Genomic DNA, 18,793 nt, shown 5'->3' with positions numbered 1-18,793 from the left:
GCCTCTTGTCCCTTTTACCCAAGAGCCTCCCTCTTCCAGGAAGCCTTCCCTGACTACATCCGCACCCTCAAATGGCTCCATGATCTGTGCCCCTTGGTGATCAGGGGGCCCTGTGGTCATTTTCACTTGCTGGGGCGTCTCTCTGGCAATGAGCTTAGTCATTATTACATGTGTCCATTGGAACTTGAGAGCAGGGGTGATGCCTCCTGTTTCTCTCGCTCTCCTTTTCTCCTGATCCTGATCCCATCTCCCAGCCCCCAGAAGTGACCTCTGCTCACGCTTGTGACAGGAAGTGGGGGAGAGAAATACAAACTGGGGAAGAAGGCCAGCCAGAGGCCGTCAGGAGAGCCCTAGATAATCTTGAAAAGCCCACTGGGAAGGAGCCCCTATTCCTGGACCAGCACACCCCTGGCCAGTGCCCCCCAGGCCCTCTCTATAGAATCTCAGTCCCCGTCTCTGTCCCCAGCCTTGTCCCATCCATTTTTCTAGTCTCTGCCTTCTTCACAAAGCCTCCCTTGACCCCCTGAGCCCTTCCTGACCTCTCTCCCCTGACTCTTCAGGGATGTCTCTGTACTTACACTTATTCTATCTACTCTCTGTGTGAGAGCTATTCCTAACCAGACTGGAAGCTGCCTGAGGGCAAGGACCAAGCTTTCTCCTTCTCCCTAATTCCCCCCTAATCCCAAGCCCCCTGTAGGGTGCCCAGCTGGAGGCCAACAAACAAACTGAGTCCCACAGACCCAAGACTGCCATCTGGTTCCCAGTGCTTCTGGCCTCTGAGCTCCTCAGTGAGGCCTTTGCAGCCAGGTGGAAGCCACCTGAGTATGCTTATGACAGCTGCCAGGTCCAGGTCCTCATCTGGAAGCCCCTCTCCTGCCTGCATCCCACTCTGAGTGACTCTGGACCATCTGCAGAGGGCAAAGATCTGCCCAGGGACTGGGCCAAAGCTAGGCACTAAAGGGAGAGCCCAGAGGAAGAGTCTCCATTAGCAGGGGCCACAGCTTAGGGACAGGAGTGGCACCTCCCAAGAGGGGTGCTTTCGGGTGGGCTGTGCCAGCACTGGATTGCCAAGCATTAGCAAAGCAAAGGGAAATATTTGAGGGCAGAGGTAATCAGGAGCTTCTTAAGTCATTTGTGTGGCATGCCTGAGCTGGGGCGCAGGGGGCCTTGGGGGGACAGGGAAGTAGGCAATGCCACTGCTCTGTCTAGGGAATCACTTCTCTCTCCCTTCAGTCAGGGGTGAGCTGCTCTCACCATCAGTGTTCACTCTGGCTTGGGGTGGATAATTCTGGATGCAGAAGTCCATGCCCACTCCTGAAGCCATCCGCCTACCTTCCCCTGGACTTGTAAATGCCTCCAACAACACTTGTGCCCCTAGAACTGTTAAGGCATGAGAGATGCACCGGCTTTGAGGTTGGGGATGTCGAAGCCCCAAAGCTTACCTCCATAGAGCAGCAAAGGACAGCATCTTCCTTCACATCCTGAGATTGCAAGAGCTGTGGAAGAGAGGAGCAGAGAGCACCACTGAAGGAGACATGCCGGCTACTGGTCCCTGTAGCTCCCTGCAGCCCCCGCCGACCTGCAGCCCCAGCCCTGATGCGGCCTGTAACAAACATCTCCAAGGTTCAGGCTAGAGTGAGAGCCCACAAAAGTCAGAGAGCAGAAAGTCAGTTGCGCCGGGTGGCCGTGATTTCTCCGACAGGGTTTGAGCAGCTGGAGGTCAGTGTGATGGTGCGATGTGGAGCCCCTGGGCCAGGTCTGAACACCGTGATTCAAGAGGCCACTGAAGAGAAAGCCTGCAGCAGTGAGTGCGCTGGGATCATCCAGTGTTAACAACTGGTCAGCAGAAGTCCTCAGGGAAATGAAATTAGCTTAGAGACGTATAATTGGTAACTCCTCTATGGGTGAGGAGGTTCAGCCATTGACTCAGGCACCCCTGGGCCCTGGCCACAGGAGGAAGTCCAGGAGTCAAAGCCCTCTTCTCCACTGGCCCAGTGCTGTAGACTTTCAAACCCACAAACCTGTGGACTTACTCAGGGGCTGGAACTGTTTCCTAACTAGGGCCATGGCTGGGCTGCTCAGCGCTCAGTCCTGCCGTGCTACAGTCCATGCTTCCCCCGACTTGCCTGGCTCATTCTCTCAATCTCTCTGTCTCTTTTAAATTGAGATATCATTCACATAACACAAAATCCACCATTTTAAAGTATATAATGCAGTGCTTTTTAGGATATCCCCAGAATTGTGCAACCATCACCACTATTTAAGTTCTGAACATTTTCATCACTCCCCATACAAACCCATACCCATTAGCAGCCATTCCCTGTTCCTCCTCACTCCAGCCTCTGGCAACTCCCCCCGACTCTATGTCTCTATGGAGTTGCCCGTGCTGGACATTTTATAGAAATGGAATCACACAATATGTGGCCTTTTGTGATTGACTTCTTTCACTTAATGTTTTCAGGGTTCATTCATGTTGTAGCATATACCAGAATCTCATTCCTTTTTGTGGCTGACTAATATTCCATTGTAAGGATATGTCACATTTTGTTTATCCATTCATCTGTTAATGGACTTTTGCGTTGTTTCCACCTTTTAGCTATTAGGAATAGTGCTGCTATGAACCTTCGTGTACCAGGCTTTTCCTGGATGCATGTTTTCAATTCTCCTGGATATTACATAGGAATAGAATTTCTGGGTCATGTGGTAACTCTATGTTCAGCTTTTTGAGTAGCTGCAAGACTGTTTTCCCACAATGGCTCCATCATTGTACACTCTCACTAGCAATGCATGAGGGTTCTGGTTTCTCTACAGCCTCACCAATGCTTGCTATGTCCCAGTTTTCTGATTCACTCTCTCTTGAACCCCCAGCAGCACTGGTGTGCTGACACCGAGTGCTTGAAACCCTCTCTGGGCATGGCTTCCGAGAAGCTCACCAAGCCCCACGGACCACTCCTACCACAGCCCTCTTTGCTGGCTAATGCTTTTTCTCTCAGTTCCTAAAACAGGCATTCCTCCAATATTTTCCTCCCCAAATAGTTATTGTCAAGCTTCTGCTCTTCTCAATGCCGTCCCCTCCTGCCATGTTGATCACCATGACTCTCAGGGACCCCACATCTAGCTCATCTGCACGAACCTTCCCACACTCATTGGGCTTCACTTTCTGGATGACACTATGGCTTTATCATCTTTGCCTCAAAGCAGCTCCATGTTACCTCCAGCTCAAAACCTCAGTCATTTTGCTCTCCCCTTACCATCCATAACCAAGAAGGTACCAGGTTCTGGCAGTTTTCCTGGTAAAACATCCTGGAGACATTTTAGTCCCACTTTTCCAGGTCCCTGGCCTTACTCAAAGGTGAGGTTTTGTTGCTTCCCTCATGGAGGACTGTCCCGCTTTCTGATGCGTCATCCTGGTCCCCACTTCCTTCCCCTGCAATTTATCTGTACACAACTGGCCAGAGTGATCTTCCTAGCATGCCACAGCCCACGCTACTGTCCCGCTTAGGAAATGTTGGATGCAGAGACGGTTCTGTTGCTGGCAAACTCGAGAGCATCACCTAGTCACAGGGATCCAGGTCAGGCCACAGTTAACTCCTAACCCACAACTCAAGGGAGCCCAGTAACCAACATCTAACTCAATTCATGCAAAGGTGATTCACTGCTTTTATGGAGAAGCATTTTGGCACATTTCATGTACAGAAATCCTTGAACTATGTCTAGTAGGTACTCAAATATTGAGTGGAATGTGGAATGAATGAAAATATACTACATGCTGTATAAACCATAACAACAACCTTCCTACAACTTCCATAACCTCAAAGTCAGTAGAGATCAATCAGACTACAGACTGGGTCTCTCTAATCTCAACACAGTCCTGTTCCAGATGCCAGGTCTCCTTGATCACACTGTAGAGAGATGCCGAGGTGGCACTTTGAAAGCAGCACAGATCTACCAAAACAAAAGAGACAAAGTCACAAGTATCTGCCGAGCGCCTGCGCCAGGCCAGCACAGTTCACTGCAGAGAACAAGACAGACCAGGCCCTGCTCCAGGGCGGTGGAAATGCAGCTCCGGGGCGGTGGAAATGCAGAAAACAAACCAATAAACATCTCTATCAGATGGCGGTAAGCACTGTGATGCAAAGCAGCACTTGTGAGGTGATGAATATGTCAATGAGTGTGGTTGAATCACTCCACATTGTATACATCTTGATCACAGCTGACTGTAACCTCAAACTCTTAGGCTCAAGCAATCCTCTGTCCTCAGCCTCCTGTGTAGATGGGACCACAGGTGCAGGCCATCATGCCCTGCTAATTTTTTTTATTTTTTGTAGAGACAGGGTCTCTCTTGAGACCCAGGCTGATCTTGAACTCCTGGCCTCAAGTGATCCTCCTGCCTTGGCCTCCCAAAGCACTGAGATTATAGGTGTGAGCCACCATGCTTGGCCTGGTTTATGTCTTAAGGGGACCATTCTGCCTGCTGTAGGAGGGAAGGGTGGACATTGAGGGACCTGGCCAGGCATGGTGGCAGTGTGGCCTAGGGCAGCAGCAGGGGCAGAGAGCAAGACGGGTCAGGCCTGCACACATTTGCCTCTAGAGTGGATGGGGAAGGTGAGAGCTTGGGGCCAGGGAGAAATCATTTCTACTTCAGGCCCCTCTTTGGTTAAAGCCATGGGTTTCCATGACTTCTTCCCATGCAGGTTAAAGGGCTGCACTCCATAGCTGGTGTTTAGACTCCAAATGACTTTGTATCTTTGGGGCTCTCCATCCTCTCTCCATCCTTTAAGGCTGGGTCACTTCCCAGCTGTTCCTCGGACCCTTCCTGACCACCCCAGTCCCTGCCCTCTCTGCTTCTCACTCCCAGGCACTCCTGCTTTCCCCTCCATGCACATTCCACACAAGTTAAGACATTTTCCAGGGTGAACTGTCGGCTTCTTGAAGTCAGGGACAGTGCCAAATTCATCTCTGCTGCCCTTTAACCCCAAGCAAAGCCCCTGGCAACAGTGGGGATTCATGAACTGTTGGTCAACATGATTTATGCATTTCTTTTTTGCATTTTTAAAAGGAAGGGTAGAAGGTGAGAAGAGGGTAAAAGATGGCATTCTGAGGGCACATCCTCATTTACTCACTGAGAGCTGGAGCCAAAGTTTTAATCTGGGCATGATATAGTCAAGAAGGAGAGGCAAAATCATGCCCAGCCAACCCTGGGGACTGGTCATGTTGCTGGCTCAAAATCTGCATTCTGCACATCCTTAATTCTTCCTGTCTCCTGTCATGTTGCATCCATCCACCCAGCCTAGGGGCCCCGCAGCAGGAGCTACAGCATTCACCACAGGAGCTGAGGACCCACGGCAGGCTTGGCTGCAGGCCAAACTAGGGTGCAGGCTCCAGGGCCGCAGGAGTGCTTGATTGGCCAGAGCCACTTTCAGGGACCAGACCTCATTCTCCTTGGTAACTTGGTCAGAACTGGCCTGAGAACTGGGTTTGCAGCAGATACATAGAAAAGAAATCATTTTGGGATGAGTGAGCAGAGGTGGGCCTTAAACTGCTCAAATGATGAGCAGGTGGAGAGCAACGGTCAACCCAGGGGAGGGAACAGTATGGGCTGCACACGTGACAGGCACTGAGGACCCTCGGGGTCTCGCATCCCACCCACATATTTCCAACTCTGGGCCTCTGCATACTTGTCGCTGGAAATTCTTGGCCACCGCAGATCCACAGACCTCACTCCCTCATCCTATGCAGGGCTCTGCCCAAACATCCCCAGGGCAGACAGGCCTTCCCTGAGCAGCCACCATCCCCCACCTACCTCCCAGCTCACCCCTTTCTGCGGCCCCTGACATATTATATACTTGTTTGCCTATTGCCCGTCTCCCCGCTCTAGAAGGCAAGCTCCATGAGGGTAGGGCGATGTCGGTCCACTGCTCTCCCCAACATCTGGCACACATTGGAAAATATTTGCTCAGAAACATGCTTTGGGAGGCAGGGAGAAAACTCGCCCAGCTGAGAGTCTGTGACAGGAAAGGAAAATGCTCACCCAGAGAGACTGCTTGCAAGGCCCTCTGATGCACGTACCTTTGAAAAGATGAGAGTGAGGGGGATGTGGTTACCTACCCCTCCCCATACCCCTGTCACCAGAAGGGACATGGCACAGAATTATTATCGATGTGTCTGCAAACATAGAGTGCTTGTAGAAATACAAGCTGGTATCACTCTATAGATGGCAATTTGGTGATAATCATCAACAATAGAAGTGTCCACACCCTCTGACCCAGCAATATTACTTCTAGGAATTTATCCCACACATATAACCACACACATGCCATACAACACGTGTACACTAGTTGCTATACTATTTTTAGAGCAAAAGATTGAAAGTAACCTGGACCTCTCCCAACAAGGGGACTGGTGAAGTAGTTACAGTATGCCCATGTGGGCTACTCTGGGGCAGTGACCCCTCTCCCGCACTGGGGTCTGCGGATGCCCAAGGAGAGCCAAGGGAGGCTTCCACCAGTCAGTGCCTGGGGGACTTTCTTGGGCCACAGGCAACGGTCTCCCTCATCTAGAGGACCCAAGAGGCTGGGATAAAGATTAGTAAGCAGGTTCTAGAAAAAGTTGGAGGTGGGGGGTGTGACTTATCCTGCAGCAAGCCTACCTGAGTCATGGGGTCCAACATCCAACTGCGAGGGGCTGGTTCAGGGCCTGGGAGGGTCCTGTGACTGTCTGGGACCGGGATCGGAGGGAAAGGTGGGCCTAGCCACACTTACTCAGCAGGGAAAATGGGGATTAACATCAGGAGAATTCTGTGTGGTCTTGCTGGAACTCTTTTTTTTTTTTTTTTTTTTTAAGACAGGGTCTCACTCTGTCCCCCAGGGCAGAGTGCAATGATACAATCATAGCTCACTATAGCCTCAACCTGCTGGGCTTAAGCAATCTTCCAGCCTCAGCCTCCCAAGTAACTGGGAGCAGGGGTGCACCACCATGTCTGGCTAATTTTTAAAAAATTTTTTACTAGAGACGAGATCTCACTATGTTGCCCAGGCTGGTTTTGAACTCCTGAGCTCAAGTGATCCTCCCACCTTGGCCTTCCAAAGTGCTAGATAAATTATAGGCATGAACCACCCCACCTAGTCTGGAACTTCTTTCTTATAGTAAATTTCCCTCATATGCTTCCCTAGGGTGCTTAGCAGGAAAAAAAATCCTTAAAATAAAAATTGCTGGTAGAAATCACAGGAAAGGGGGAAGGTAAGTATCTGGTGGGAATGAAACTCCAGACAGAGTGGGTGGTGGCCCTGGGTGGGGAAGAGGCAGAACCCGGGAGCTGATGCGAAGGAAGGGAGGGCAGCTGGGGACGCAGCCGCAGGCGGATGTCGCTGGCTGACACAGTGGGGCTGCTCAGTCAATGCTTCTCCCGGGGAGGGAAGTGCGCCTGGGGCCCTGGTGTGTCCTGAGACTAGCTTCTCAGGGGGCTCTGGTCCCTTGCCTGTGCCTGCCAGGTTCTGAGGTTTAGGGACAAGTGAAGTAATAATATGAGAAATTTCGAGAAGAGCCAGGGCCTGCCAGGCACTAGAGGCTCTCAATGTGGCTGCATCTCCCTCCGAGGAGAGAGGGAGACGCTGACAGGGCTGCGTGGAAGCCTCCCGGAGTCCCAGGGGTGTTGACAGTGAGCGCTTTGCCCTGACAATCAAGGGTCTCCTCCTCATCTCTTCTGCAGCCCACAGCCTGCGTGCCTTCCACTTTCTGTGATGGGGCTGCTTGGGCCTGCAGAGCGGTTCCACAGTCTCCCTGCTCTTTTTCTTCCCTTCTCGTATCTTTGTGACTTCCCCTTCCCATGCCTTCTTCCCTGGGCACGCCTAAACTCCCCGCAGGCAGGCTCCTGGGGCCGCTGCCCCTGCTCCCCCTACTCCCCCAACTCCTGTCAGGGCAGAGGACAGACTGCCCAGGGCCCTAAGGCAGAGCTGGGGGCGGGTTCTCAACCCTAGAGCCCCCCCTTCCAACCTTATCTTTCTCTGGGTTGTTTGGGAAAGTCTGCATGAAGCCAAAAACCACATTGTGCGAGAGGCCCTCTTGCAAACGGCCTGCTGGGTTTTCTCAAGGAAGTCAGGGAAGGAGTTTCTCATCTTACTTGTCCCTCCCAGTTGCTGGAACGCAGAGAGCACAGGAAGGGCCTTGGTGGCTGCAGACCATGTCCTGTCCTCCCCACACACACCTGCTTGGTTGCTGGCTTTTGAGAGTGGATTCTCAGACCCTTCGGGGTGAAGGGATGGTGGAGGATGCTCCCTCAGCCTCCCTTGGATGGGGCACACAGCTGAAGGCCCCACCTGCTGCTCTGTGTCAGAACAAGGGTCTGGCCTGCCTCTTCCAGGGGGCCCTTGGCACAACTCCACAGGCTTCCTCCCTGGGGCCCCGTCAGTGCCATTGCCCTCCCGGGCTCTCCATGCTTCAGGGTGACCAATGGCTGCCCAGAAATCCCTACTGAACTTGCCTTTAGTGGGTATCATCCCAAGGGAAGAACCTTTCCAGTCTTTTCTATCTTGGCCTAAATGACCTGTCCTATGTCCCATTTCTTCAGGGCTCTGATTTCCTAACAGACAGCTCATTTTGGGGATAAACGAATCCCTGCCAGTATGGAGAGGGCTGACTAGCTCTCTCATTTATGTATGTTCTATTTGGGATCGCCAGGAGACAACAGCTTCACTTAGCTCAAACACAGATCTCAAAAATTAGTGGCATCTTGAACAGTGACTTGTACACTCATGTTCCCAGCAACATTATTGACAATAGCAAGAGGCGGAACAACCCAAGTGTTCACTGAAAGATGAATAAATAAACAAGTGCTAAATCCATACAAGGGGAATATCACCCAGCCTTAAAAAGGAAGGCCATTGAGACACATGCCACAACACGGACGAGCCCCGAAGACATTATGCTAAGTGAAATAAGTCAGGCACAGAAGAACAAACACTGTATGATTCCACTTCTATGAGGTCCCTAGAGTAGTCAAATTCATACAGACAGGGAGCAGAATGGTGGGTGCCAGGAACTGGGAAGAGGGAGGATGGGGAGTGTTTCACGGGGACAGAGTTTCAGCTGGGGAAGGTGAAACAGTTCTGGAGATGGACGGTGGGGATGGTTGCCCAACAGTGTGAATATGCTTAATGCCAAAGAAGTGCACACTTAAAAATGGTTAAAATGGGCCGGGCATGGTGGCTCACGCCTGTAATCCCAGCACTTTGGGAGGTCGAGACAGGTGGATCACGATGTCAAGAGATCAAGATCAACCTGGCCAACATGGTGAAACCCCATCTCTATTAAAAATACAAAAATTAGCTGGGTGTGGTGGTGCGGGCCTGTAGTCCCAGCTACTCGGGAGGCTGAGGCAGGAGAATTGCTTGAACCCAGGAGGCAGAGGTTGCAGTGAGCTGAGATCGTGCCACTGCACTCCAGCCTGGCGACAGAGTGAAACTCTGTCTCAAAAAAAAAAAAAGTTTAAAATGGTAAGCTTTACATAATGTTATATATATATGTATGTATTTATTAACCAATAAAAAATGGTTTTTAAAAAAATGGCAGGCTGAGCGGGGTGGCTCATGCCTATAATCCTAGCACTTTGGGAGGCCAAGGTGGGTGGATCACTTGAGGCCAGGAGTTTAAGACCAGCCTGGACAACATGGCAAAACCCCATCTCTACTAAAAATACAAAAATTTGCCAGGCATGGTCGCAGACGCCTGTAATTCTAGCTACTTGGGATGCTGAGGCAGGAGAATCGCTTGAACCCAGGACACAGAGGTTGCAGTGAGCCGAGATCTCACTACTGCACTCCTGCCTGACCGACAGAGTAAGACTCTGTCTCCAAAAAAAAAAAAAAAAAAAAAAAAAAAAAAGGCATTGGTAGGAGCAGGCATCCTCTGTGTGGGCAGGACTGTCCCTCTCCTCTGCTGTCACCTCTGGAAGACGAGCTGCATCCATGAAGGAGACCAGCCTGCTCTACCTGGGGATCAGAGGCCCTGGGGTGGGGGGAGGAGCAGCCCACTCATCAGAGTCTCTGGCACTGACGGGGATGTGGGCGGGCTGGGGCAGGCAAGCCTCCCGTGCCCTCGAACGGCGAAATGTGTTTCTTGGACAAGAATCCAAGGCAATTGTGCGAGCCCACACAGTGTTTGTTCGGAAGCGAATGCATTCCTGTCCTATTGTCTCTGCCGGAGACTTGTTGTGGGCACACCCATCATATCCTCCCTCAGGGAGAAACCAAGGTGCTCCAGTCAGGCTGTGGCTGTGGGAGGCCCCACAGCAGCCAGGGAGAAAGGCAGCCTGGTGGGAGTCTCCTGGAGTCCCTGGGGGAAGGGCCATGGGCACAGGCAGGCTGCCCAAGGCATGCCCAGGATGTAACCAGGCTGGTAGCTTGGGATGCCACCCTGCAGGGAGGGAAAGGGGGTGCTGAGAACTCATGGGGCAGCCTCGCTGTGCAGGGAGGGATGAGCACTGGCAATCCCAACATCTTGCCTTGCTAGTGAGGGGTGCAGTGTCCATCCGAGGCGGGCTGGCCAGCCCACCTTGACCACCTCAGCTCACCCACAGCACAGCCTTCTACTGTGGGAGAGCAAACCCAAGCCACCTAAGGCAGCTGCAGAAAAAGCTCAGCCCAGCCCCTGCCTGGAGGAGCCTCCTTCCTTTGGTAGCGACTGGAGGTGGCCACAGGGGCAGCCATGAGGGAGCCAAAGTGGGAGGTTTGCAGAGGGCTGTGATTGGCTGGAGAACAAAGCCAGCCTGGGAGCTGAGGTTGGCTGGCTGGGCCAGTGGATGAGCCAGGGCTGTGGGAGGACAAGGTGAAGGTGTGGAAAGAATTGTAGGGCAGGAGAGAGGGAAACAAAGAAGAAAAGATAGTGACAGGTAAAGGCCGTGGTGGCGGAGGAAGCCACAGAAATGGGCACACATGCTGACAGTGGAGAGAAAGGGGACAGGGGGAAGAATGAGGCAGAGTCAGAAGAACCACACCTGCAGGGGTCTAGGATGGTTGCCACCTACATGTCAGGAGTACCCTCCGGGACAGCTGGCCCATCCACCCTGTGCCTCTGCGGGACCTGGACCTGTACCTACAGCCAAACCTGGAGGACAGCCCAGGGACTGTGCCTATGGTAATGACGAGTCATCAAGAAAAGGGCCAATTATGTCTAGGTCTCTGTTCAGGGAGGCAGGGAAGTAGATAATCTATCCAAGAAAGGCTATCATCAAAAATGTGCATCAGGCTTGGAGTCAGAAGACCTGCTACACACTAAGACTAGCCCCCTGGCATGCCACTTAATCACTCTGCATCTCAGCTTCCTCACCTGAGAACAAGGATAGTATCTGCCTAGGATTGTTTGGAGAGTCAATTGAAATAATGTATGTGAAAGAGCTTTGATAAGTGCAAAGCTTGATTCAAATGTAAGGTGTTATTATTGTTATTATGTTTATATCTTTATAAACATATATCTTCCCTGAAGATCTCAACATGCTTTGTATGCACCATTCCTTTTACCCTCATGACACTCCTGTGGAGACAGGGAAAGGCCACAGGTATTATCATATCTGCTTAATTGGTAGAGAAACTGAGGCTCAGTAGTTAAGTGGCTTGCACAACCCAGACAGACAGCAGGTCTAAGTGGAAATGGAAGGTGCTGGAGAGTCCTGGATCTGTGCTCTCTCCTTTACGGAATGATATTAATTTCCCACATTAGCTAATTCTTATTTTGCTGGTTGGAGCTCATAATTTTTTTTTTTTTTTTTTTGAGACGGAGTCTTGCTCTGTCACCAGGCTGGAATGCAGTAGCGTGATCTCGGCTCACTGCAACCTCTGCTTCCCGGGTTCAAGCGATTCTCCTGCCTCAGCCTCCTGAGGAGCTGGGACTACAGGCGCGCACCACCACGACCAGCTAATTTTTGTATTTTTAGTAGAGATGGGGTTTCACCATGTTGGCCGGGATGGTCTCCATCTCTTGACCTCGTGATTTGCCTGCCTCAGCCTCCCAAAGTGCTGGTATTACAGGTGTGAGCCACCATGTCTGGCTGGAGCTCGTAATTTTTAATTGTGTTGACTGGTGACAAGTCAACCTGAGCCTTCACAAAATTGAACTGATTTTACCTATTCTTTGTATTGGCCACTACCTATCCCTCCATCCACTCATCCACCCTTTTATCCATCTGTCTACTTGCCTACTCATCCATCCATCCATACATCCACTCATCCATCCTTTCATCCATCTACCTACTCACCTACTCATCCATCTATCCATCCATCCACCCATCCATTCTTTCATTCATCTATCTATCCATCCATCCATCCTTTCATCCATGTATCTATCCATCCATCGATCCATTCATCCTTTCATCCATCTACTCACCTACTCATCCATCCATCCATCCATCCATCCATCCACCCACCCACCTACCCATCCATCCTTTCATTCATCTGTCTATTCACCTATCCATCCATCCATCCATCCACCCATCCATCCATCCATCCTTTCATCCATCTATCTACCCATCTACTCATCTATCCATCCATCCACTCGGCAACATTTATGAAATATCTATGGTGTGTTAAATGCTACGTAAGTACAGGGATAACAAGAGGAACAATAAGACTTATAATTTATAGTCTAGTAGGGGGAAAGCAAGAGACTTGCTAGGTATATGGCATTGCAGCATAAGAAGGAATAGCGGTGGTGGAGAACTCCAGGCATATGGCATGAGAAAGATGTAAAAAAGCAAAAAATGTGCACTAGCAGAGTACAATGATGAATAAGTATTTCAAGATGCCTAAAATATATGGTGCTGGGGGTGGAATGTGCTGATAAAGAAGGCAAAGGCCACATATTAAAGGGCTCTAGATGCCATGGTACTGAGTTTGGATTTTATCCCAAGGGACTGGAGAGCCACTGAAAGATTTTAAACTGGAGGGTAGCATAGTAATACCTGTAGTTTAGAAAGATCCTATCTTGCATAGCATGGAGATGTAGGTAGGGTGGTGTTTGGACTGGAGGCAGGGGGACCGTTAGAAGGTTGCTGTGCAAAATTGGGGTGGCTTGAATTAAGGCTGGCAGGAAGGGAGGAGGATATTTAAGAGGCAGAATATGTTAAGAGGCAGAAGTGAGAGTGAGGAAAAGGATGAGGTAGAAGATGGCCAGCCCCAGGTTTGGGGTTTGGTCAACTGCATAAGTGATGATGCCATCAACAATATTGGGAAGGCAGGTGGAGGTGGTTTTAGGGAAAGTGAATGAGTTCAATGTTAGAAATACTGAGTCCAGGGTCCTTGGGGATGACCAGGGAAGATGACTAATGGGAGAATGGTAATCTGGGATCATCAGCACCCAGGGATTAGTCAAGCCATTGGTGTGAGTGAGGTGACCTGGAGAACACATGGAATGAGAAGAGAAGACAGCAGGGGCTCCCAACCTGAACACAGCAATGCCTAAAGGGTGAGAGAGGAAGAGGAATCCCCAAAGAAGGAAGAAAAGGGTGGTCAGAGAGTTAAGCAGAACAGGAGGAAATGGCGTCATGAGGGCCAAGAGTTCCAAGAAGTACAAGGTCACCAGTGTCAAAGCTCAGAGAGGTCAAGTAAAACGAACAATGACCAAGGTCCCCTGGATTTGGTGATTAGAAGAGCATGGGTGACCTTTGCCATGATGACTTCAGGGCTGCTACTGGGGCAGTGGAAGCCTGGGCTGGGCCCCGCAGGGTTGGAGAGTGTGAAGGAGGTCCAGAAGTGCAGACAGAAAGAGCACACCATTTCTTTCTTTTTCTTTGGAATGAATTTCTGTACTTTCTTCTCTCTCTCTCTCCCCCACCCCCAACCCCAACCCCCTTCTTCTCTTCCTTCCTTTCCTTCTTTTCTTTGTTTTTGGAACTTGCCTATGGAAGAAGAAAAGGGGAGGATGCTAGGGGAAAGACACTGGCACAGGGTCACCTAGAATGGTCTGGGAATCTGGTGTGGTTAAAGTAGGAGAGTCTTGAGCCAGTTTAAAGGTAGAGGTGAGGTGCCAGAGTGCAGGAGAAGAGGATAATCAGAAAGGAGGAAAGGATCAAGTACATAGATCTGCCTTAAAGAAGAGTAGTGTCGCCCTCTGAAGTGGGAGGAAGGGCTGGTGTGGCCATGGATATAGGTGCTTGTGTAGATGCTAATGTTGCCTAGCCTGGCACCAAAGGTACAAAATTAGTGCTGTTTTATGTTAATCGCTCTTGCCTGCCCACAGTGCAGACACCTTCAGCAGAGGGGAATGGGTCCCCATGCCACTTTTCCACCAGTCTAACATGGAGCCTTGGTATGGTGGTTATGGTCAGATGTCAGGAAATGTGTGGTTCTGACCTGGCCTTCAGTCCAAGCTTGTGCCCTGTGGTCTGGCTGCCAGCCCTCCTAACTAAGGCGGGCGGGCACCCTAGCGCAGACCAGGCGCCCCAGAGGGAATAATTAGCCTCCTTCCTGCCGGGCTTGCAAACCACCCCGTACAAAGTAGCGACAGTGGATGTCACATGGGGGATGCTTCATCCCACAGCTGGCCCGGGGGCTGGAAATATAATTTGGGGCTCAGGGTAGACACCAAATTCTTCTGGAGACATTGGATCCAGAAGGCAGGGCCACAACTCCAGCGGCTTCTCCTGTGGACCAAGCCCCAGCTAGTGGCCTAGACAGGGGCTAGTTCTGTTCACAGTCCCTGCAGCCAGGAATCCCCAGGACCCTGGGGTGGGTTTGAGACTCCAGGGAAGCAGCTGTGCCTGCAGCCAGTGCCTCCCAGCTTCCCCTTTAGGCCCTCCCCATCCCTTCTGGAAGCTTCTTCTGTGCTCACTGCCCCCAGTCCAAGATCCCTCCTGAGGAGTGAACAGGAAATGCCTAAGGCAGCTCTGAGGTTCCCCTTTTGAGAGGGGGCCTCTGAGGGTGAACAGCACCTCCGGAATCCTCATGCTCACCTGGCTTACATATTTTGAGTGGTTGTTCTATGTGCTCTGTGTGTTTTTAAAGATCCATTTGATCTTTCTACCAGATGATCTGAGTTAGGCACCACTGCAACGCTCTTCATGTCACAGCTACAGAAACTGAGGCACAGGGAAGGAAATGATTCCTCCAAGAGCACACAAGTAGGTAGAAAAATAGCTTCACTCCTGCTCCCCAGTGAGTGCCCACATAAATAGGCTGATGGGGAGAGGCCGGCCAAAGGTGAGGTGATGGCACATCTCGTTTGCCTGGAATAGTTCCAGTTTTCACCTGTCATCTCAAAGTCATTAGTAAAAGCATCCTTTCCACTCTCCAAACTGCCCTGATGTGGATAATATACAGTCACCTAGATAAGGGAGGGGTGCTGGGAGGTTGGGAGTTTTTCCCAGGCCTCCCAGATCCCCTGGGTAGTCCATAGCCCTCTGGCCTATTCCATTTCCCTTCCCCGTGCCTCAGGGCCCCCATTATAAATGGGGCCTCAGGGCCATCTAGGGGCTGGGTAGCTGGGGTGGGGAGGAGGGCTCGAGAGGCTACCAAGTGTCCCATGGCCTAGAGATGGGTGGTTATCATCACAGGAGATCAGAACTCCTGGCTCGCAGGCAGCACCTGAGCCTGCAAGCCCTCCCCACTCCCCAGGGAACAGGATGGAGTTATGGTCACTGGGAACACTGGGCACAGCTCCCTGCTGGAGCGCAGGGCCCTGGGGAGGGCAGATGGAGGAGAGAAGGGTAGAAGAGCAGTTACGCCCAGCCCCGCACTGGGCAGCCCAGTCAGCAGTGCCCGGCCTAGGGGGAAATCTCTGACCCTCCCCACTGAGGCCACCCTCTCCAGGAAGGACTGCACTGTATGTCTGACTCTGCACAACAGAGCTCCTTGAGACAGGGGATAGTTTGGGCAGCCAGGGGCCAGTCCTGGGGCTTGGGGTGGGTGGGAGGCTCCCCTCAAAGGCTCACAGGTCTCTGAAATCACAGGTCCCTCCACAGCCCCGACATCCACCAGGCTGGGACCCTGGGCAAGCAGAAGGGTAGGGCAGGGGGCTCAGGCTGCCATCTGCTTCTGGCTGAGCCTCCTCCCTGCCCCCAGCTCCAGCCCCTTCCCCCAGTCCCTGCCCCTGCTTCTGGCCCCTACCTCCACCCACCTGAGGCCTGGACTTGACCTTGCTGGCTGTGGGGGCAGGGTGTGATAAGTGTCTCCGTGGAGGGAGCTAGCTGCCTGCAAAGGCATTTTCCGCTCTCTAAAGTAAACAATCAAACAGGAAATTAATCGAGAAACCCACATCAACGGAAGGTTCAGGTTGTGATTTTCACAGCCCCAGAGCCAGGAAATTCAAAGTTATAGTTCCCATAGTAACTTGCCTGTAGAATCAGCGACTGCTGGGCTGGAACAAGGCCCTGTGGGGTCACCTAGGCCAGCCCTGGCCTCTGGAAAGCATTGCCCAGCAGTAAGTCTGAGAGTCTTGGGGTAGGCTGCTCTTCTGAGGCGGAACATTAATCCTGGGAACACTGCGAGGCCAGGGCTCTCCCTTCCGCGCTAACAGGAATGGGCGCTCGGCTGACCTCTCAAGGATTCCGTTGACCCATCTTCTATAATATATTCCCGTATTCCCTCTAGCACTCCCACCCACAGGCCTGCATTCTATGAAATGGGAATAATACTCACCAGGCCTCCTGCCTCACAGGCTTCAAGGCAGCCAAGAGCGGGGCTGAGCGAGGCCTGGTTTTTCACACTCAGGCCCCACCACCCTCGTTCTACTCAGTCCCATGAGGCCTGACCTCCCCATCCCCGCAGCCCCTGAATCTTGTAATTGGCATTGGCCCATCCCCTGGTTGTTTCTCTTCCAAGAGACATTTCAGTTGACTGACAAGTCCAGGAGCTTCGAAAACAGCCACCAAGGCAGCTCCATTACTTGAACGTCCTCGTCTCTCCAACCCTCCCACCCCCTGGCAGGACCAAATACATTGATATTAGCTTAGTGCACACTTAACTGCCCCCGACTGAGAACCAGGTAGATTTAATGAAACCGGAGGCAAAGCCTCCTCCACCTTCCAGTAGGTAGGGGCTGTGCGTCTTGGGTGGAGTTCTCTTTTGTGTGTGAGCGCTGAGGAGTCCCTGCCTGGCAGGAAAGGAGATAAGGGCGTTGGAGCTCAGCCCCAGAAGGAAACAGTCTGGAATCCTTCCCTGAGAGCCACCCTGCCCTCCCACCCGAGATGGCCACTGATAGCCGCCTGGCCTTATCAGCCAGGTGCGGGACCCCTGGGATAACACCGGCTGAGGAGACAGTGAGTGCTTCCCAGGCACCGGGCTGGTGGGAGAGGGGCCTGCCCGCCTGCCTGCCCACCAGCCTGGCCCCCGAGCCAGCGTCTTGAATCGAGCAAAGCAGTGGCAAGACAGAAGTGGCGCCTGCTGGAAAGAGACAGAGCGTCTCCTTGATTTCCTAACAGGCCCAGCCACATGCCAGGGGCGGACAGGCCAGCTCAGAACGCCTGGCCTGGCTTGCGAAACAGTCCTTTCCTCCTCTGGGTAAGCTTCCCTGGGGGCGACTAAACCGCAGTCCAGCCACTCAATTCCCTAGAGGAGCTGGGCTGAGCCGGGGCCACGAGGGCGCTGCCCTAGGCAGAGAGGTTGAGTTCTCTGCTGTCCCAGAGGGAAGCTCAGGGAGGGCCCGGCTGCAGAAGCCACCCATCAGCTCAGAAGGAGGGCCTCCCCATGCCCAGAGCCCAGGGGCCGCTCCAGCCACGGGCCCCTGCTTGCTCACCAACTGGGCACAAGATTATCTGCAAGGCTATGCCAACCTACAGTTCCCTGAGACTGGGAAGAAACTTCTTAGAGGATTGTTTATGGGATGCCTACATTAACCAGGTGCCCTCTTAAATGTAGGGGGCTTTTGCCAACCTCAGACTTTACAGAGCATGAGTCGGGGAGGGCATAAATAACGAGCAAGGGTCATTGGAGGACTTAGAAAAGGGACACACTGGCCCACTCCTCTGCCACCAAGCACGGAATTTTGAAGAAACCTTTGCTTAAACCATGTTCTTTTTTGCATGATAATCTTGGCATGCTGTATTGAAGAAGGATCAACACTTGTAGTAGCCTGGTTCCCAGACAGAGGTGCCCATCTTCTGGGGTGGGGGTGGGGGTGGAGTGAAGCCGTGTGGCAGGAGCTGGGTTGGAGGGCTATCCTTTGGGTGAGGAAGTGCAGCTGGTTCTGCAGTGGGTTTGGGCAGAATGCAGTAACCAAGGACCAACTGGGTAGGGACAGCTGGGCCGGAGACAATTAAGCTCTGTTACTGTTCAGAGAAGAATCGGGCTGTGCTAAGGGCATAATTAGCATTGTGCTCAGAGGAGCAGCCACCCATTGGAGGAGCAGACAGGCCTGGGCTGAGAAAAGGGCCTGGGGCTGCCCAGGGTGTCAGTAGGCATTTGGTAAGTACTCTTTGCCAAGTCTAAGAGACTCAGAGATAAGAGAAGTTAATTGGCACCTGGAAGTTTGTTTGGCTTTAGAGCCTTACCCTTAGCAGAATATAAATTTTAATAATGGGGCAACTCTTTTTCTAAGTCGAGATGATCTTTTTGGATGAATGAGCATGTGAGTCAATATTTTGTTATCACCCGTGCATTCTCACTGTGTTCAACTGACCAGGCTGCATGGGGATGAGGGCTTAGCCTGGCATTCAGGCGGCTCGCTGGGCCACTTCTGCTCTGGGCCCTACAGTCTTCCCACCTTGCCCCCTTCACAGACCTCCAATCCACCCAAACTCGTCTGTTCACAGGTCTAAGGATGCATCCTGCCCTTATCTGCCTCTGGGTTTTGCTGACAATTCTCTTGGCTG

The 18,793-nt window shown here is 52.0% G+C and overlaps 1 protein-coding gene across 9 annotated transcripts in view; it reads right to left on the bottom strand.

Moving 5' to 3' along the window:
• Nucleotides 1-18,793, bottom strand: part of CTIF (cap binding complex dependent translation initiation factor) — a 328,591-nt gene that overhangs the window by 4,134 nt on the left and 305,664 nt on the right. For all 9 annotated transcript variants that reach the window (XM_008952543.6, XM_034943646.3, XM_034943648.3 and 6 more), the window contains one exon: nt 1,443-1,496. In XM_008952543.6, coding sequence (XP_008950791.3) covers nt 1,443-1,496 — 54 coding nt within the window. The remainder of the gene's footprint in view (nt 1-1,442; nt 1,497-18,793) is intronic.

The sequence above is a fragment of the Pan paniscus genome, chromosome 17, assembly GCF_029289425.2.
Source record: "Pan paniscus chromosome 17, NHGRI_mPanPan1-v2.0_pri, whole genome shotgun sequence".
NCBI lineage: Eukaryota > Metazoa > Chordata > Mammalia > Primates > Hominidae > Pan > Pan paniscus.
Note: the sequence above shows the minus strand (reverse complement) of the source record. Positions and strands in the feature narration are given on the sequence as shown.